Source organism: Engystomops pustulosus, chromosome 8, assembly GCF_040894005.1.
Source record: "Engystomops pustulosus chromosome 8, aEngPut4.maternal, whole genome shotgun sequence".
Classification (NCBI taxonomy): Eukaryota; Metazoa; Chordata; class Amphibia; order Anura; family Leptodactylidae; genus Engystomops; species Engystomops pustulosus.
The window spans coordinates 9,504,467-9,520,466 of NC_092418.1; the positions used below are offsets into that span (position 1 = coordinate 9,504,467).

A 16,000-nucleotide genomic window follows, 5' to 3' on the forward strand; every position below is an offset into this window, starting at 1 on the left:
GTAAATGCAAATGTTAACAGTAATGTAATTAGGCAAATCTCCTCTTCAGCTGTTTAAAAAGCGCATGCGTTAAACGCAAACAAAACACATTGGGGCAAATTTACTTACCCGGTCCATTCGCGTTCCAGCGGCGGCTTCTCCGCTCTGGATTCGGGTCCGGCCGGGATTTAATAAGGTAGTTCTTCCGCCGTCCACCAGGTGGCGCTGCTGCGCTGAAAGTAAACTCATCGCGCCGGAATGCACCGAGCTGGACCAGGTGAAGGTAAGCGGTCCTTATGCGACACATTTTCGGTTTTTAAATGCGGCGGTTTTTCCGAATACGTCGGGTTTTCGTTCGGCCACGCCCCCCGATTTCCGTCGCGCGCATGCCAGCGCCGATGCGCCACAATCCGATCGCGTGCGCCAAAATCCCGGGGCAATTTAAGTACAAGCGGCGCAAAACGGAAATATTCGGGTAACACGTCGGGAAAACGCGAATCGGGCCCTTAATAAATGACCCCCATTGTGTGACAGCAGTCTGAGGGTGATGCCACACTGGGTGTTTTTGGTCCGTTTAAAAGCAAGCCGTTTTTTTGGGGTGTTTGTAAGCAGTCCGTTAAAAAATGCATGCATTAAAGACGGATGCGTTTTTGAAACGTTTTAGTTAAGTTAATTGGTAAAGCTGGTCAAAAACGTATGCGTTTAAAAAAAAATACATGAGTTTTTTAACGGAGTGCTTAAAAACTACCCCAAAACGGGTTCAAAACGCCACGTGTACCTCCGGCCTAAGGGTGGTGTCACATGTTAACTTTTGGAACCTATTTTTAGGCCGTTTTTAAAGGACACCTGTCATCAGGTCTGTGTCACTTGTCCTGTCACCTCTACCTGTTGGAGCAGCTCACAAGGATCCACCCCAGCCTTTATCTAGTTATTTCATACATTATTCATTATAAAATCATCTTTTCTTTATTATGTAAATGAGGCTGGTCACATGGTCAGAGGCAGTGATGTCACCCCTGTTACCCCTCCCCTCTCCTCCCTCTGTTTATGTCTGTGTGTCATGTATAGTAAAGCATGGCTAGTGTGTGTGCTGCATCTGCTGACATGCTGCTTCCTCCTAATACACAGAGACACAGACATCAGCTACACAAGTACCTGACATGTTCTGCTATAACACGGCTGCCTGGAGCTGTTGTATCTCTCCTATACACACACAGGCTGCAGGGGGCGCCAGCACCAGGAAGCACATGGAGGAGCCCTTACACCTCACACCATCATACAGACTGTCAGTCATGTGTATAGGAGTATCTCATACACAGGCTGCAGGGGGCATGCCCGCCAGCACCAGGAAGCACATGGAGGAGCCATTACATTGTTATACCTCAAACCATTATACAAAGTGTCAGTCATGTGTATAGGAGTATCTCATACACACAGGCTGCAGGGGGCGCCAGCACCAGCAAGCACATGGAGGAGCCATTACACCATTATACCTCACATCATTATACAGGCTGTCAGTCAAGCTCTGGGAGTGTGGCTTTGCCTCACAATCATGAATAAGGGTGATGTCACACATGGCGTTTTTAGTTTTCTGCGTTAAAAATCGCATCCATTTTTAAAAAATGCTTTTTTTGTCCGTTTTTCCGAATCGGCGCAATTAAAAAGGGGCAAAAACACATGGATTTTTTACGATCTGAAAACCTGGCCTAAACATGCCATGCGTGATTTCACCCTAAGCTGGACAGCTGAATATGCTAATTACTCATTGGACATCTCGCAGGTCATTTGCATACAGCTTTAGGACCTGATTGCTTAAGTTTACAGGCCTGTAGAGGGATAGGGGCAATGCCTTCTAATGGCAGTTTATGAACATATATTTAGTTTAGGGGGTTAACTTGCCTGACGGGTTCTCTTTAAGCAAGTTTTTTGAAAATGCATCAGTTTTTTACCGATTTTTTTCCAATTATCAATTAAGATAATTGGGGATAACTGTCTATGGGTGATGCCACACTTGGCGTTTTGAAACCGTTTTTAACCCCTACGGGACTCAGCCTCTTTTGGCCTTAAGGACGTGGCCCCATTTTTCAAATCTGCCCTGTGTCACTATAAGTGGTTATAGCTTTGGAACGCTATGAGATATCCAAGGGATTTTGAGATAGTTTTTTCGTGACACATTGTACTTCAAATTAGTTTAAAAATTTGGAAATATTCTTTATTTTCAACGTTCTAAATTCTCTACTTTTGATGCAGATAGTCAAAGCACCCAAATAAATTCATAACTTACGTTTCCCAAATGTCTGCTTTATGTTGGATGGTTTTTTTTAAGATTCCACATATTTTACTAGAATGTTATGAAGCTCAGAATTTGGGGTCATTTTTCACATTTTTTGTAAAATCACCAAAACCCGTATTTAGATGGACCTGCTCAACTTCTAATTGACACTGAGAGGCCTAAATAATAGCGAGACTCATAAATGACCCCATTATGGAAACTACGTATGAAAAACCACTTTTAAGAAGTTTGTTAACCCTTTAGGTGTTTTATAGGGGTTAAAACAAAATGGAGGTACAGTCTGCAAATTGTAATATTTTTTCACAATACACCCATTTTGGGTGGAAAATTAAACATTTACAATGGATTAAATGAATAAAGGCTCCACAAAGCTTGATGCCCAATTTCTCCCGAGTACACGGATACTCTACATGTGGTGGTAACCTGCTGTATGGGCGCACGGCCGGGCATAGAAGGGAAGGAGGCGCCATGCAGATCAGATTTGCTATGTCACATTGTACAGGCTATAATTTTTTTCTTTTTTTTAATGTGGACCTATAGGGGCTTATTTCTTTTGCCACATGAGATGCACTTTTCTGGTACGTAATTTTGGGGCATCTATAGCTAATTGGTGAGATTTTATTAACTCTTTGGTGGTGGAGAAAATGAAAATCATCAATTTTTTAGGAAAATTTTTATTTATTTTTTTTGGCCGTTAACCATACCATAAAATTAGTATATTATTTTTATTCTATGGGTCGCCACAATTACGAAAATACTTCATTATATAGATTTTTTTATTTTTTCCCATTTTTACTAAATAAACAGTATTTTGGCAAAAATGTTGTTAATTATAGCATCACCGTCTTTCATATGCATAACTTTTTTATTTTTTGCCTCACAAATCTGTTTAAGGGTTTATTTTTTGCGAGAAGTGCGTAACTTTTTTAAATCACTTTTTAGAGCATTTTTATAGGGTATTAATTGAAAATTATCTTTTTTTTGGAGCTTTTTTGGGTTTTTTTTTACGGGGTTCACTTTGCGGATCTGATAACGATTCTGTTTTATTATGCAGATTGTTACGGACGCAGGGATACCAAATATGTGGGGGTTTTGTGTATTTTATTCAATTGTACTGAATAAAATCTAATTTGTAGAAAATATTAATCATTTTAGCATCACCATCTTTTCATATGCATAACTTTTTTATTTTTCGGCTGACAAATCTGGTTAAGAGCTTATTTTTTGTGAGAAGAGTTGTTCTTTTTAGTGGGCTTATTTTTGAGTGCATAACGATTTTTAAATCACTTTTAGAGCATTTTTTATAGGGTATTAATAAAAAAATGATCTTTTTTCGGAAAGTTTTTGCGGCTGTTTTCCTCCGGCATTAACCGTGCGGGTCCAGGAACGATTCTGTTTTATTATACAGATTGTTACGGACGCAGCAATACCAAATATGCAGGGTTTTTTTGTGTTTTTTAAACTTTATTAAGTGTTTTTATGGCAAAGTGACAATTTAGGGGCTTATAGTTTAATGTATTTATATTTTATTTATTATAATGTGCAGTGTTCAGTGTTTTTCACTTTTTTTTTTACTTACTTACTTGAACTTGAACCAACTAATTCATTGTAGAGCAGTGTAATCTGTCTTGCATGCTCGCGCATGCTCAGACAGTTTGCAGTCAGACCCGGAAGGGGTCTGACTGCCAGGGAGACCGGGCAGCTCCAGGGCACATGCCACTCCTCCGAGCTGCCCAGAAGTGGATCGACAGCTGACAGCCGCTGCTTCTGGTGCCGGCTCCGTTCGTGAGCCGGTGCCAGAAGCAGGACGTTATAGCACGTCCCCGTGCGCTTAGCATGTAGCCCCGGGGACGTACTATAACGTCCTGGTGCGCCTAGGGGTTAAGCAGTCCGTTAAAAAACGGATGCGGTTTTTGAAAATGCATCCGTTTTTGTCCGTTTTTTATTGCACAAATACGCATGCGTTTTTAAAGGATTGCTTAAAAACGGACCAAAAACGTTTTCAAAACGCCATGTGTGGCATCACCCTAAAACACATGCGTTTTTTTAACGGACTGCTCAAAAACGGACTAAAAACAGGGTTAAAAATGCCACGTGCGACACCACCCTAAAGCGGGTGTGGATCATAAAGGCATGTGATGGCATGTCAGTGAGAGAAGCTGCTCCTCCTCTCTTTTTCACTCCATCTATCTGAAATATTGAACTTTTGAACGCACCCTCAGTATGGCGCCTCGGCCGGGGGAGGGGTGCGACACACACACTGGTCAGTAGACAGTGCGAGCAGAGAGATCAGTACTAGTCTGCCAAATTTCATGCTTGGAGCTTCAGATTTCAGAGAAGCTACAAAGACCGAAATAAGTGGCGAAGCCTTCAAAATCATCAATAACAATATCCAGAGCACATGAATCCTATACTTACCTGTGTGACATACTGCGAGCAGTATCACAGCCCCGAGCCTCGCCATTACTCAGCACACGGGTGGATGGATCTCCTACTAAAAGATGGCTGAATCTTACTTACACTTTCATTTTCCCTCTGCTCAATGGGGGATGGGGAGCTGCAGGAAGGAGCCGGCAGGAGTTTAGGGCTGTATGGGAACATGTTCCTTATCAATATGACAAGATAAGACATACAACCACATACACTAGTGCGGCATGATGATTTTTAACATTTGAAGAGCTGAAATGCAGTCTGTACAGTCTATGATGTTAGAGGATCATGTCAACCCTGAAAAAAAATTTGGCAGGTTTGGGTTTTGGCAGTTATATATATATAACAGTTATCACGGGCGTCTGCAGTGAAGCTTTATTGTTTATCCTGGTTCTTATGACAACCCAACCTTTTTAATATGCAATTGTCACAGAGACCAAAAAAGTTCTGTCTGGGATTACAATGATAAAATATACAGTTTCGACTTACATACAAATTCAACTTAAGAACTGCCTGTATAACATTTATTATTATAAGTGGGATATTATAGGATATATTTACAGATATCTGCTCCAGGCTGTATGCTACACGGGGGCAGGCTGTATGCTACACGGGGGCAGGCTGTATGCTACACAGGGGCAGGCTGTATGCTACACAGGGGCAGTCTGTATGCTTTACGGGGGCAGGCTGTATGCTACACAGGGGCAGGCTATATGCTACACGGGGGCAGGCTGTATATTACATGGGGGCAGGCTATATACTACATGGGGGCAGACTGTATGCTACGTGGGGCAGGCTGTATATTACATGGGAGCAGGCTGTATGCTACGTGGGGCTGGCTGTATACTACATGGGGGCTGGCTGTATATTACTTGGGGCTGGCTGTATACTACATGGGGGCAGACTGTATACTACATGGGAGCAGGCTGTATGCTACGTGGGGCTGGCTGTATGCTACGTGGGGCTGGCTGTATACTACATGGGGGCTGGCTGTATATTACTTGGGGCTGGCTGTATACTACATGGGGGCTGGCTGGCTGTATACTGCACCCTCGGCTTATACTCGAGTCAATAGGTTTTCCCAGTTTTCTGTGGTAAAATTAGGGGTCTCGGCTTATACTCGGGTCGGCTTATGCTCAAGTATATACGGTATTTGTGCAAATTTGTGTCTAATAAAGAGAGTCACACAACAATTTTTGCAGCACAATACACTACACTTATATGAAACAAGGTAAATATTAGCTGTGATTATCAAGTGCAATACAGAAAACTCGGGATTTAGAACGATTCGGGTCAAGTACGGTAATTTTCTGTGACCACTGTAATGTGGATGTATGCAGAGACCCAACGAGAAGGACATCAATGTACACTATTGATGTACAGAGAACGTCATAGTAAACTAACATGTCCGTGACCTCTCAGCACTGACGGTGCAATCATCATTATACATTCAAAGATCTGTCAGGCGATGGATTCTCGAGGGACTGGACTGACATATGATATGGTTTGTCTAGTTTTAGCATTTGCAATGTATGTGTATTCGCTTTTGTTACATGTGATGAGTGCAGCACTAACCCGGGTGATATATAAATAATTATACACATCCCTTTATGAAGTTTGTGGAGCACAAATAGCATAGCACTCCTTGTATAGATAAGAAAATTCGGAATTCCCTTTAGTATCATGCTAACATTATTATCATGGCAAGACCCGCAGGACAAGACCTGAAAAAATCCAGAGAACGTGGGTCCTATTCTCACTAATTGGTGGAAGGAAGGTGGACCAGTGTCCTGACCCTCCATTCAATAGTATGGGGGTGTCTGAGATTGCTGGGCACAGCTAGGGCTCGCTGTCTATGTGAGGGCCGTGCTCAGCAATTTCCACCATTCCCATTATATTGAACTCATTAGTGAGAATGGGATCCCTGTATTCTGAATTGCTAGGGGTTCCCGTTCTCGTGATTGTGGAGGTCCCCGTAGGTTAGAGACCAAGTGCCCAAACTACAACCAAAACCCACTCATTTATCACAAAGTGCCAATATAAGCAGTCATTTATTCATTTGTTCAACTGTTCCCCGACAACTTTCAATCATACCTGCCTCCGGAGGACACAGATACAATTGAAAGCAGGAGGGCAAATCTGGGTTTTAACTGTAGCTTCTCTAAAGGGTGCCGCTGTACAGGAAGAGTTGTGGGGTCAGAAGGAGGACCTTCAAAGATAGTCCTCTCCACACTTTCTCCCTTTTTCTTCAGTTCTAAGCTGCCAAAAGATTCTAGGTGCCAGGGATCCGTTTTCGGGGGGCGACGATCGTTGCTATAGCAACTCTGGGGTCCGATCTGGACCCCAGAGTTACTTGCAAGAATTGCCGGTAAGATGGCGTCTGTGACGTCATCTTACTGGCACAGTGCCAGCCTATGCAAGTGTATAGGCTGACACTGATAATACTCTGCAATACATCAGTATTGCAGAATATTATCATGAAGAAGCAATCAGATGATTGCTTCTTCATGTCCCATGGTTTAAAAGTGAAAAAGTTAAAAAAAAAAAGTTATTCAATAAAAAAATAAAGTCATAAATCACTAAAAACGCCCCAAACCCCCAAAACATATAAAGAGACATATAACTAAAACAAAGTCTAAATCATAACACAAACCCCACATATATAGTATCACTGCGTCCGTAACAACCCGTAGTATAAAAGTAAATCATTATTGAACCCCCACGATAAACGTCGTAAAAAAAAACTGTTATAAACCCTTCAAAAATTATGATTTTTACCTTTTCAATCCCACAAAAAATGCTATAAAATGCGATCAAAAAACCATATGTACTCAGACATGATACTGGTGCAAAGTACAACATGTCCCGCAAAAAACAAGCCATCAACCAGCTCCGTAGCCAAAAATGTAACAATGTTATGCCACTTGGAAGATGGCAATACATAAATGATAGATTTTTCCCCACATTAGGGTTTTGTTTGACAAATTTAGTAAAACGTAAGAAAATATATTCATGTCTAGTATCCCCGTAATCGTATCGACCCATAGAATAAAGATAACATGATTATTAGGCTATACGGTGAACACCAAAAAAAAAAAAGTAAAAAATCCAGTACAGAATTGATGCTTTTCTACTCCTGCCCTCAAAAAAAGTTCCTAAGTTTTCAACAATAGGTGATACCAACCCCAAAATGGTAACAATGGAAAAAGCATCTCGTCCCGCAAAAAAAATGCCGTCACATGGCCCCAATAACGAAAAAGCGAAAATTTTATAGCCTTCAAAAGGGGCCAATGAGGAAACTAAAATCCTGGCAGCTGCAGCGCCCTCCTTCCCTTCTGCACCTCTCTGTGCGCCCATAAAACATGTCACAGCCACATGTGGGGGGTCTTTGTACTCAAGAGAAATTGCAGAACAAATTGTATGGTGGGTTTTCTCTTTTTATATTTTGGAAATGTGTAAATTTTAGTGCTAAATGAACGTATAAGGGAACAATATGACCATTCTAAATTTCACCTCCATTTTGATTCAATTACTATGAAGATCTCAAGGGGTTAACAATCTTCGTAAAAGCTGTTTCTGATAGTTTGAGGGGTGCAGATTTGAAAATGGGTAGATTATATAGGGGGTTTTGATGCTAAATATGTAAAATTTCATTCAAAACTGTATTTATCCCCAAAATAGTCAATTCTGAAAATCCGGAAAAGCGATATTCTATTTGTAAGCCGCGTGACATCAAAATAAATTATCCAGACATTTCAGAAATTATGAAAATGTAAAGTAGACAAATGGGAAATGTTATTCTGCAAGTTATTTAGGTGGTAAATCTATCTGCCTGAAAACGCAATGATTTAGAATTTCAAAAATGTATCATATTTTCTTTTTTTTTGTAAATAAACGCAAAACTTATCAGCCAAAATTTACCACTAAAATGAAGTACAACATGTGGGGAAAAAAACAATCTCAGAATCGTTTTGATAAGTAACAGTGTTCAAAAGTTATAACCATATAAAGCGAAGCAAGTCAGAATCCAAAAAATCGGGCTGAGCCTTAAGCTACAAAATGGCTGCGTCCTTAAGGGGTTAACAAGGAGCAGCACTAGAAGCAGGGAGCTAGGGCTGTGTTAGGGTGATGTCACACATGGCGTTTTTGGTCCGTTTTTAAACATCCGTTTACAGTCAGTTTTTGGCCATTTACCATGCGTTTGGTTGCTTACAACCTGTTTATCTATTAAGATAATTGGGAAAAACTGACTAAAAATTGACCAAAAACGCCATGTGTGGCATCACCCTTATATCTCTTTTCCTCATCCTTCCCCCATAAGGGTGATGCCACACATGGCATTTTGAACCCGGTTTTAAGCCAAACGCACGCTTTTTGTGTAAAAACGGGCCAAAAACGGATTCAAAACAGGTTCAAAACGCCATATGTGGCATCACCCTCAGTTTTCAATTTTAACTGGAAGCTCCCTTTAAGAGGGCACACAATCCTTCGGCATACGCCTTTGTAATAAAGACTTAAGCGATCCCCGGGATACAAGGTTTATGCCTCACCTACAAAGTATATGGCCCAGCACCTGCGTCTACATATAATACAGAGCAGCATTCAATTACCAGCAACACGTTATTTTGGGGGGAAAAAATATTAATTTTCTTCAGTTATTAAATTTTCATGAACTGTGGAAGCAATGTACAGCATTCTCTCAGTCTCCTTCCATAGTTTATTGGCTGCTGTTGTAGCTTCTTCCTCAGTGACCCGGAGCACATATTCCAGTCATTTTTTATTTTACCTCAGTGTATTAATAACGCGCACAGCGCGGGAAGAACATTCTCGTCACATCGCGGGCGCGACTTGTGGAACTAGTGGGCGGGTCACAAGCTTGATGGATAGTACGTGCAGCAAATCAGAAGCCGGCATCTAGAGACGATCACGGCACAGAAGCCCCGCCCCTGCCGTCGCTAGTAGAGTACAATGCAGTGTCACTCTATGGCCTCCTGGCTCCGCCCCCTCTCCACCTCAGCGGCTCCTCACTCGGGTAGTGGCGGGAACACGATCCGTGAGGTAAATCTTCTTCTCTGAGGTGATGTGAGGCTTGTAGTGTCCTGTAACCTGCAGCTGACAGTGGAGACACAAGCACAATCCTCCTGCTGTGTGTGTGGGGTGTGTTACTCCATCACCCCAACCCTCCTGCTGTGTGTGTGGGGTGTGTTACTCCATCTTCCATACATGCTGTCCCTGAGGAGAACAGTAAATCCTATTAACCATTAACTTTACCTCATATTTATGTTCTGATATCAGTAACTCCCTCTGATCAGTCACTGTTGCCCTTCCTTGGCTCACACTTTGCCCTCAAATTGCATTTTGTTCTTTGTAGTTTTGAAGCAGTGATAAAACACTGAAAAACCGTGCAATAAAGTCTCTGAAAGGTATTTTTTAACCCAAAAAGTATAAATGAAAGGCGTATTCATGGAGAGCGGGGGTCATGCACACTGTTATGGTTCTGCTGGAGATTGCTGCCGCATATACGGTAATAAAGTATATATCAGTGTTATATTACTGTCTTGTGTCATTCAGGATTTTCTGAATGTGCTATAGAAGATAAAATATAAAAATATCAAATCACCCCCCTTTCCCTAGAACTTATATAAAATATAATAAACAATAAAAATCACAGACACATTAGGTATCGCTGCGTCTCAAAATGCCTGATCTATCAAAATATAAAAACGGTTATGTCCGGCGGTGCCCTCCGAGACGGGAAATGGCGAGCAAATGTCCGAAATGCGACTTTTACATGACATAAAAAATTTAATGAAAAGTGATCAAAATGTCGCACAGACCTCAACACGGTAGCAATGAAAACGTTGGCTCATTTCGCAAAAAATGACCCCTCCCCCAGCTCCGTGCGCCAAAGTATGAAAAAGTTATTAGCGTCAGAAGATGGCCAAAAGTTTTTATCCTTTTTCGTACACATTTGTTTAATTTTTAAAAATGTATAAAAACACCATAAAACCTATATAAATTTGGTATCACAGCGATCGCACCAAACCAAAGAATAAAGCTGACGTGTTATTTGGAGCGAAGAGTGAAAGTTGTAAAAACTGAGCCCACAAGAATGTGACGGACATGCGGGGTTTTTTTCAATTTTTCCACATTTGGAATTTTTTTCCTGCTTCCCAGTACACGGCAGGGGATAATAAATAACATTACGGGAAAGTAAAATGTGTTACGCACAAAATAAAACCTCACACAGCTCTGTACACGGAAAAATGAAAAAGTTATAGATTTTTTAAGGTGGAGAGCAAGAAATGAGTGGAAAAACCATTTGTACATTGCGAGCAAATATTGCAGGGTTTATGTTTTAGCATTTGTTTATGATGTGTATTGTGGTATATAAAAATCCGCTCACTTTGGGTTATTATTTTTAAATCCCTTTTTGTGCATAAACCTTTGCTTCGATGTGAGTTTTATGTAAAAATATATTTTCAATGCATTTTTTTTTTTTTTTTTATAATTTGTGTTTGTCACAAAGTTGTATGATGTTGGTAAAAGCTGTAAACTGTTACTCAAAGTGATTACACTAAATTTTACAAAGGGCAGTAGTGATAACAAGTGGAAATACAGAGTATAAATACTTATGTGGTGTACAAATATCCTGATGCCTGTACTTGCAGCGTCCCCTGGTGTCCTGGTGTTTGGATAGTGTAATGAGAATTAGATAAAATAAAGCCAGATAAGATAGACGCGCTGTTCATGGGTAATTCAAAGTGAGGTCTTTTATTGTTACTAGGGCACAAAGGTAGACAACACATTTCAGGAACATGACGGGGGACATTAATCATAGTTTATTAGACTGCTTTGGATGTTTTTTGTGCAAAAATCTGGCGCAGTCTGTTCATTTTCTGGCGCACGGCAAAGTTCGGCACTTAGTGCATTTAGTTCTGAGTCCCTGCGTCTTATCTGACATAGTGAGCGGCTGCTATACAGATGTTTGCACGGGATCCATCACAAATTTGCGCCTAAAAAACTGCAAAAAAGGCGCAAAAATACCCCTACTCTGAGCAGCTGCACTTCAAAAAAACTTCACTTTCAAATACTAAAAACAAAGTTTTTCGTTTGCCAAATGAATTCCCTCTATGCAACATGGAAAATATTTCGGAGCAGTTTTAAAATGTAAAATTTCTCCAGTGACGACTTCATCATTGTCTATAGGATCATTTCTGGGATGGGGTTTAGTACAATTCTGTATGCTGTAATTTCTATTTTATTTGCACTCGTCAAAATCGTAAAAATAGTTTGGGCCGTTACGCGTAAAAAAAAACTGCCTGGCAGTGAATGGGTTAAAGTCAGCGCAGGGATTAACCAAGATATGCTCCTGCGTCAGTGTAGCTGCAGCAGTCTCAAGTTATGTTTGGTTCCTTTAAAGAGGACCTGTCACCCATAATTCGGCACTAGGAGCTGCTAACCAAAGTAAGCACCTCCTAGTGCTAAAGCAAAGCAGCGGTGTTACAATGATGGTGTTATAAGAAATCTCCAATAACACTATCTAACACCGCCGCGGAGTACAATAGAAATGCATATTAATGAAGGGGTGGGTTTGTGGGCGTGTTTAGGGGCGGTGACTGCCACATGACGCAGTCATCGCCAAGCTATGGAGAGGGCAGGGCGGGGGAACTGCCCCCTCTGAAATACAGCGGACCAGTCCAGCATTTCTATTGAACTCCGCGGCGGTGTTAGATAGCGTTTCCCATAACGCTATCTTTGTAACACCGCTGGGTTTGCTTTAGCACTTGGAGATGCTTACTTTAGTAAGCAGCTCCTAGTTCCGAATTTATGGGTTACAGGTCCTCTTTAAAGTAAATCTACCCTTTTTTTTAGGCATTATGAAGCAAACATACCTTGAGAATGCTGTAGCTACACTGATGCAGAAACTTATCTTGTTTAATCCCTGAACTGAGCGGTTTTGCTGAATAAACAATTATAAAATGATGATGATGAGGCTCTAGCACTCTAGTGCCAGTCACATGGGGCTCTGGGCGCCCTCCTATTACACTAATTATGCACTCTTTCAGCCTTGTCCCTCCCTGCATAAGCCAAGAACACTGTATTCACTGTGTTGTCCCTGACAGGCAGAAGTCCTTAATCGCTGCACCATCTCCCAGCTGCTGTGTATTAGTCATCCAGCTCATGTTGATTAGTACTACCTGGACAGTGCAGGCAGCTTGGTGTAAGTGAAAGTAATGTGTACGGCAGCCAGGGAATCCAGCTTTCCCAAGTTCCTGAATGACGTTGCAGCATAATGATCTCCAGGATACTGGGAAAGCTGGATGACATCAGAGGCTGGAGGAGTGCATAGTTATGGTAAGAGCCTCATTATCATAATTGTTTTTTGAGCAAAACCACTTGGTTCAAGGATTAAACAAGATATGTTTCTGCATCAGTGTAACTACAGCATTTTAAGGTATGTTTGGTTCACAGTGCATAAAAACAAATGGTAGACTTCCTTTAAAAATGGCGCCATTTGTTTGTACAGTAGTACATGACCCACCACGACTTTCCCTACTCATCTGTATATCCCTTTTACCCACTGCTCCCTGTGTTTGACAAAGACCACTAGGTCGAAACATTCCGCACACATTGCAAAAAAGTGGAATGACCTAAAATAAAAATTCTGTTTGCATTACAGGAGTGGTTGAGCTGTTAGCTAGTGCTTAACCTTTTCTGATATATCAGACTACTGACCGTCCCTTCTTCAAACCTATGGGCATCACTTCCTCTGACCAATGGGCATCACTTCCTCTGACCACTGGGCGTCACTTCCTATGACCACTGGGCATCACTTCCTCTGACCACTGGGCGTTACTTCTTCTGACCACTGGGCATCACTTCCTCTGACCACTGGGCGTCACTTCCTCTGACTACTGCGCATCACTTCCTCTGACCACTGGGCGTCACTTCCTCTGACCAATGGGCATCACTTCCTCTGACTACTGCGCATCACTTCCTCTGACCACTGGGCATCACTTCCTCTGACCACTGGGCGTCACTTCCTCTGACCAATGGGCATCACTTCCTCTGACCAATGGGCATCACTTCCTCTGACCAATAGGCATCACTTCCTCTGACCAATAGGCGTCACTTCCTCTGACCAATAGGCGTCACTTCCTCTGACCACTGGGCGTCACTTCCTCTGACCACTGGGCGTCACTTCCTCTGACCACTGGGCGTCACTTCCACTGACCACTGGGCATCACTTCCTCTGACCACTGGGCGTCACTTCCTCTGACCACTGGGCGTCACTTCTTGAGACCTGTGAGTGTCACTATCTTTGACCACTGAGTGTCACTTCCTCTGACAACTGGGCATCACTTCTTCTGTCAACTGGGTGTCACCTCCTCCGACAACTCGGCATCACTTCTTGAGACCTGTGAGTGTCTCTTCCTTTGACCACTGGACGTTATTTCCTCTGAAAATTGGGCATCCATTTTTCCGGTGGGCCCCACTTACTCCTGTGGTCTGAGAAATCCACTCATAGGATCCATTGGATCTTCCTCCCAGGTATAGGGCTCAAAACTGGAAGTACCGTAGCGACACAGAGCCAGAGCAGAGTTTTTTTCTTTGCTACTCCAGCCCACTAGATGCGATACAGTAACAATAACAAATGAAAGGCTTCACCACTTTCTTGTTTTCTGGTAGTTTCTTCTGCTGACTTTATCTAGTGTGAAGAATGAGGCAATGACATGTGACTCCTGTCACTGTTAGTTTCTTTCTAGGTGAAAGTAGAAGTAACTTTATGTGGATTGAGGGTCACTGGTATGGCTTTCCCGGGGCTACTGCTGATTTTTCTGCTGCACCAGACATGTAAGTGTTAACGTGTTGTATGTAGAAGTGTATTGTGACATATCAAGGTGCGTAGTCTGTATACAGCACAGAGATACGGCTGTACACCACAGCAGGAAATACTCAGATATCCCGATGGATTACTGGGAGGCTCAGCAAAACCCAGAACACTCAGATACATATTAATCCGGGGGGCCTCTGGGGGCGTCCAAACGTTGCAGTTAAAACTGGATCGTTATCAGTGTTGAGGTGGTTTTAGGTGAAATTTTGTTTATTTAACAGGAAACCTGGGAATCCTGTTCAAGAAATGTCTTCGGGTTGTGTAGATTATAATCACTGTGGGAATTTTTTTGACTATTACTGTATATACTTGTGTATAAGCCAAGTTTTTCAGCACAAAAAATGTGCTGAAAATCCTCATTTCAATTTAAAAAAAAAGAAACTTTTTTACTCACCCTCCGGCGGGCCCCATGCGCAGCGTAGCTGTCTTTCGTCTTTCGTCAGTAACATCCATGTCTCCTCCTGGCAGGTGCATACTATGACGCGGCCGCTGCTGACGTCATACTATGTGCCGGCCGGGAAGAAACATGGCCTCTCCCTGCAGGCTGTTACAGAAGAAAGAAGAGGAGCCGCGCTGACATCGGGGCCACCGGAGGGTGAGTATATACGTTTATATTTTTAGTGTTGGTCTGGCTGTATACTACAGGGGGCAGGCTATATACTACTGGGGGCTTGTTGGCTAAATGCTGGAGGGGTCTGTCACCAATGCATTTCCCACCCTCGGCTTATACTCGAGTCAATAGGTTTTCCCAGTTTTTGGTGGTAAAATTAGGGGTCTGGGCTTATACTTGAGTATATACGGTACATGTATTTATCTTCATTGCTGGTATGTTATACTTTGCCCTTTGTACATCTCTCTCTGTAATGTGTGTTGTGAACATTACTATGCTGGTTGTACACTGTATAGGGACATTTGTGCAAGTTTCTGTTTATTTTGAGTTGCCTTAAAAAACCTCACATGCATGGCCAACTCTTCTTTCAGTCCAGATGCAGGAAGGGAATCAGTGGACACTTTTCTTGAGATATAAGTGCACGTTATAGATCAGAACCGCCTCTATCATGTATTTACGACATATAATAATACCGTATATTCCGGCGTATAAGACGACCTGGTGTATAAGACGACCCCCCTACTTTCCTGTTAAAATATAGAGTTTAAGATATATTCGCCGTATAAGACTACCCCTTTTCCAACGCATACAAAACACCGGTAAAATGTAACATGGTCCTTTTTTTGATTTAAATTCTTATGACATGCAGGTATATAGCAGGAAAAGTGTCGCTCATAAACATAAGGCATACAACAACAACATTACCATCGTCCATTTTACTGTAAATGTTACCTTACTGTACCTTAAATTTTTATTTTATTAAATATTCCATGCCATGTACTCAGAAGCG

At 41.9% G+C, this 16,000-nt stretch overlaps 2 protein-coding genes across 2 annotated transcripts in view; one reads left to right on the forward strand and one right to left on the reverse strand.

The window, feature by feature from the left end:
• Positions 1–4,817, reverse strand: part of LOC140075741 (uncharacterized) — a 73,107-nt gene extending 68,290 nt beyond the window's left edge. The window contains exon 1 of the mRNA XM_072122011.1: positions 4,691–4,817. Within this exon, the coding sequence (XP_071978112.1) occupies positions 4,691–4,736 (46 nt within the window). The 5' untranslated portion in view covers positions 4,737–4,817. The remainder of the gene's footprint in view (positions 1–4,690) is intronic.
• A 4,778-nt stretch (positions 4,818–9,595) lies between these two features.
• Positions 9,596–16,000, forward strand: part of LOC140075746 (uncharacterized) — a 52,773-nt gene continuing 46,368 nt past the window's right edge. The window contains exons 1-2 of the mRNA XM_072122023.1: positions 9,596–9,760; positions 14,473–14,560. Coding sequence (XP_071978124.1) covers positions 9,671–9,760; positions 14,473–14,560 — 178 coding nt within the window. The 5' untranslated portion in view covers positions 9,596–9,670. The remainder of the gene's footprint in view (positions 9,761–14,472; positions 14,561–16,000) is intronic.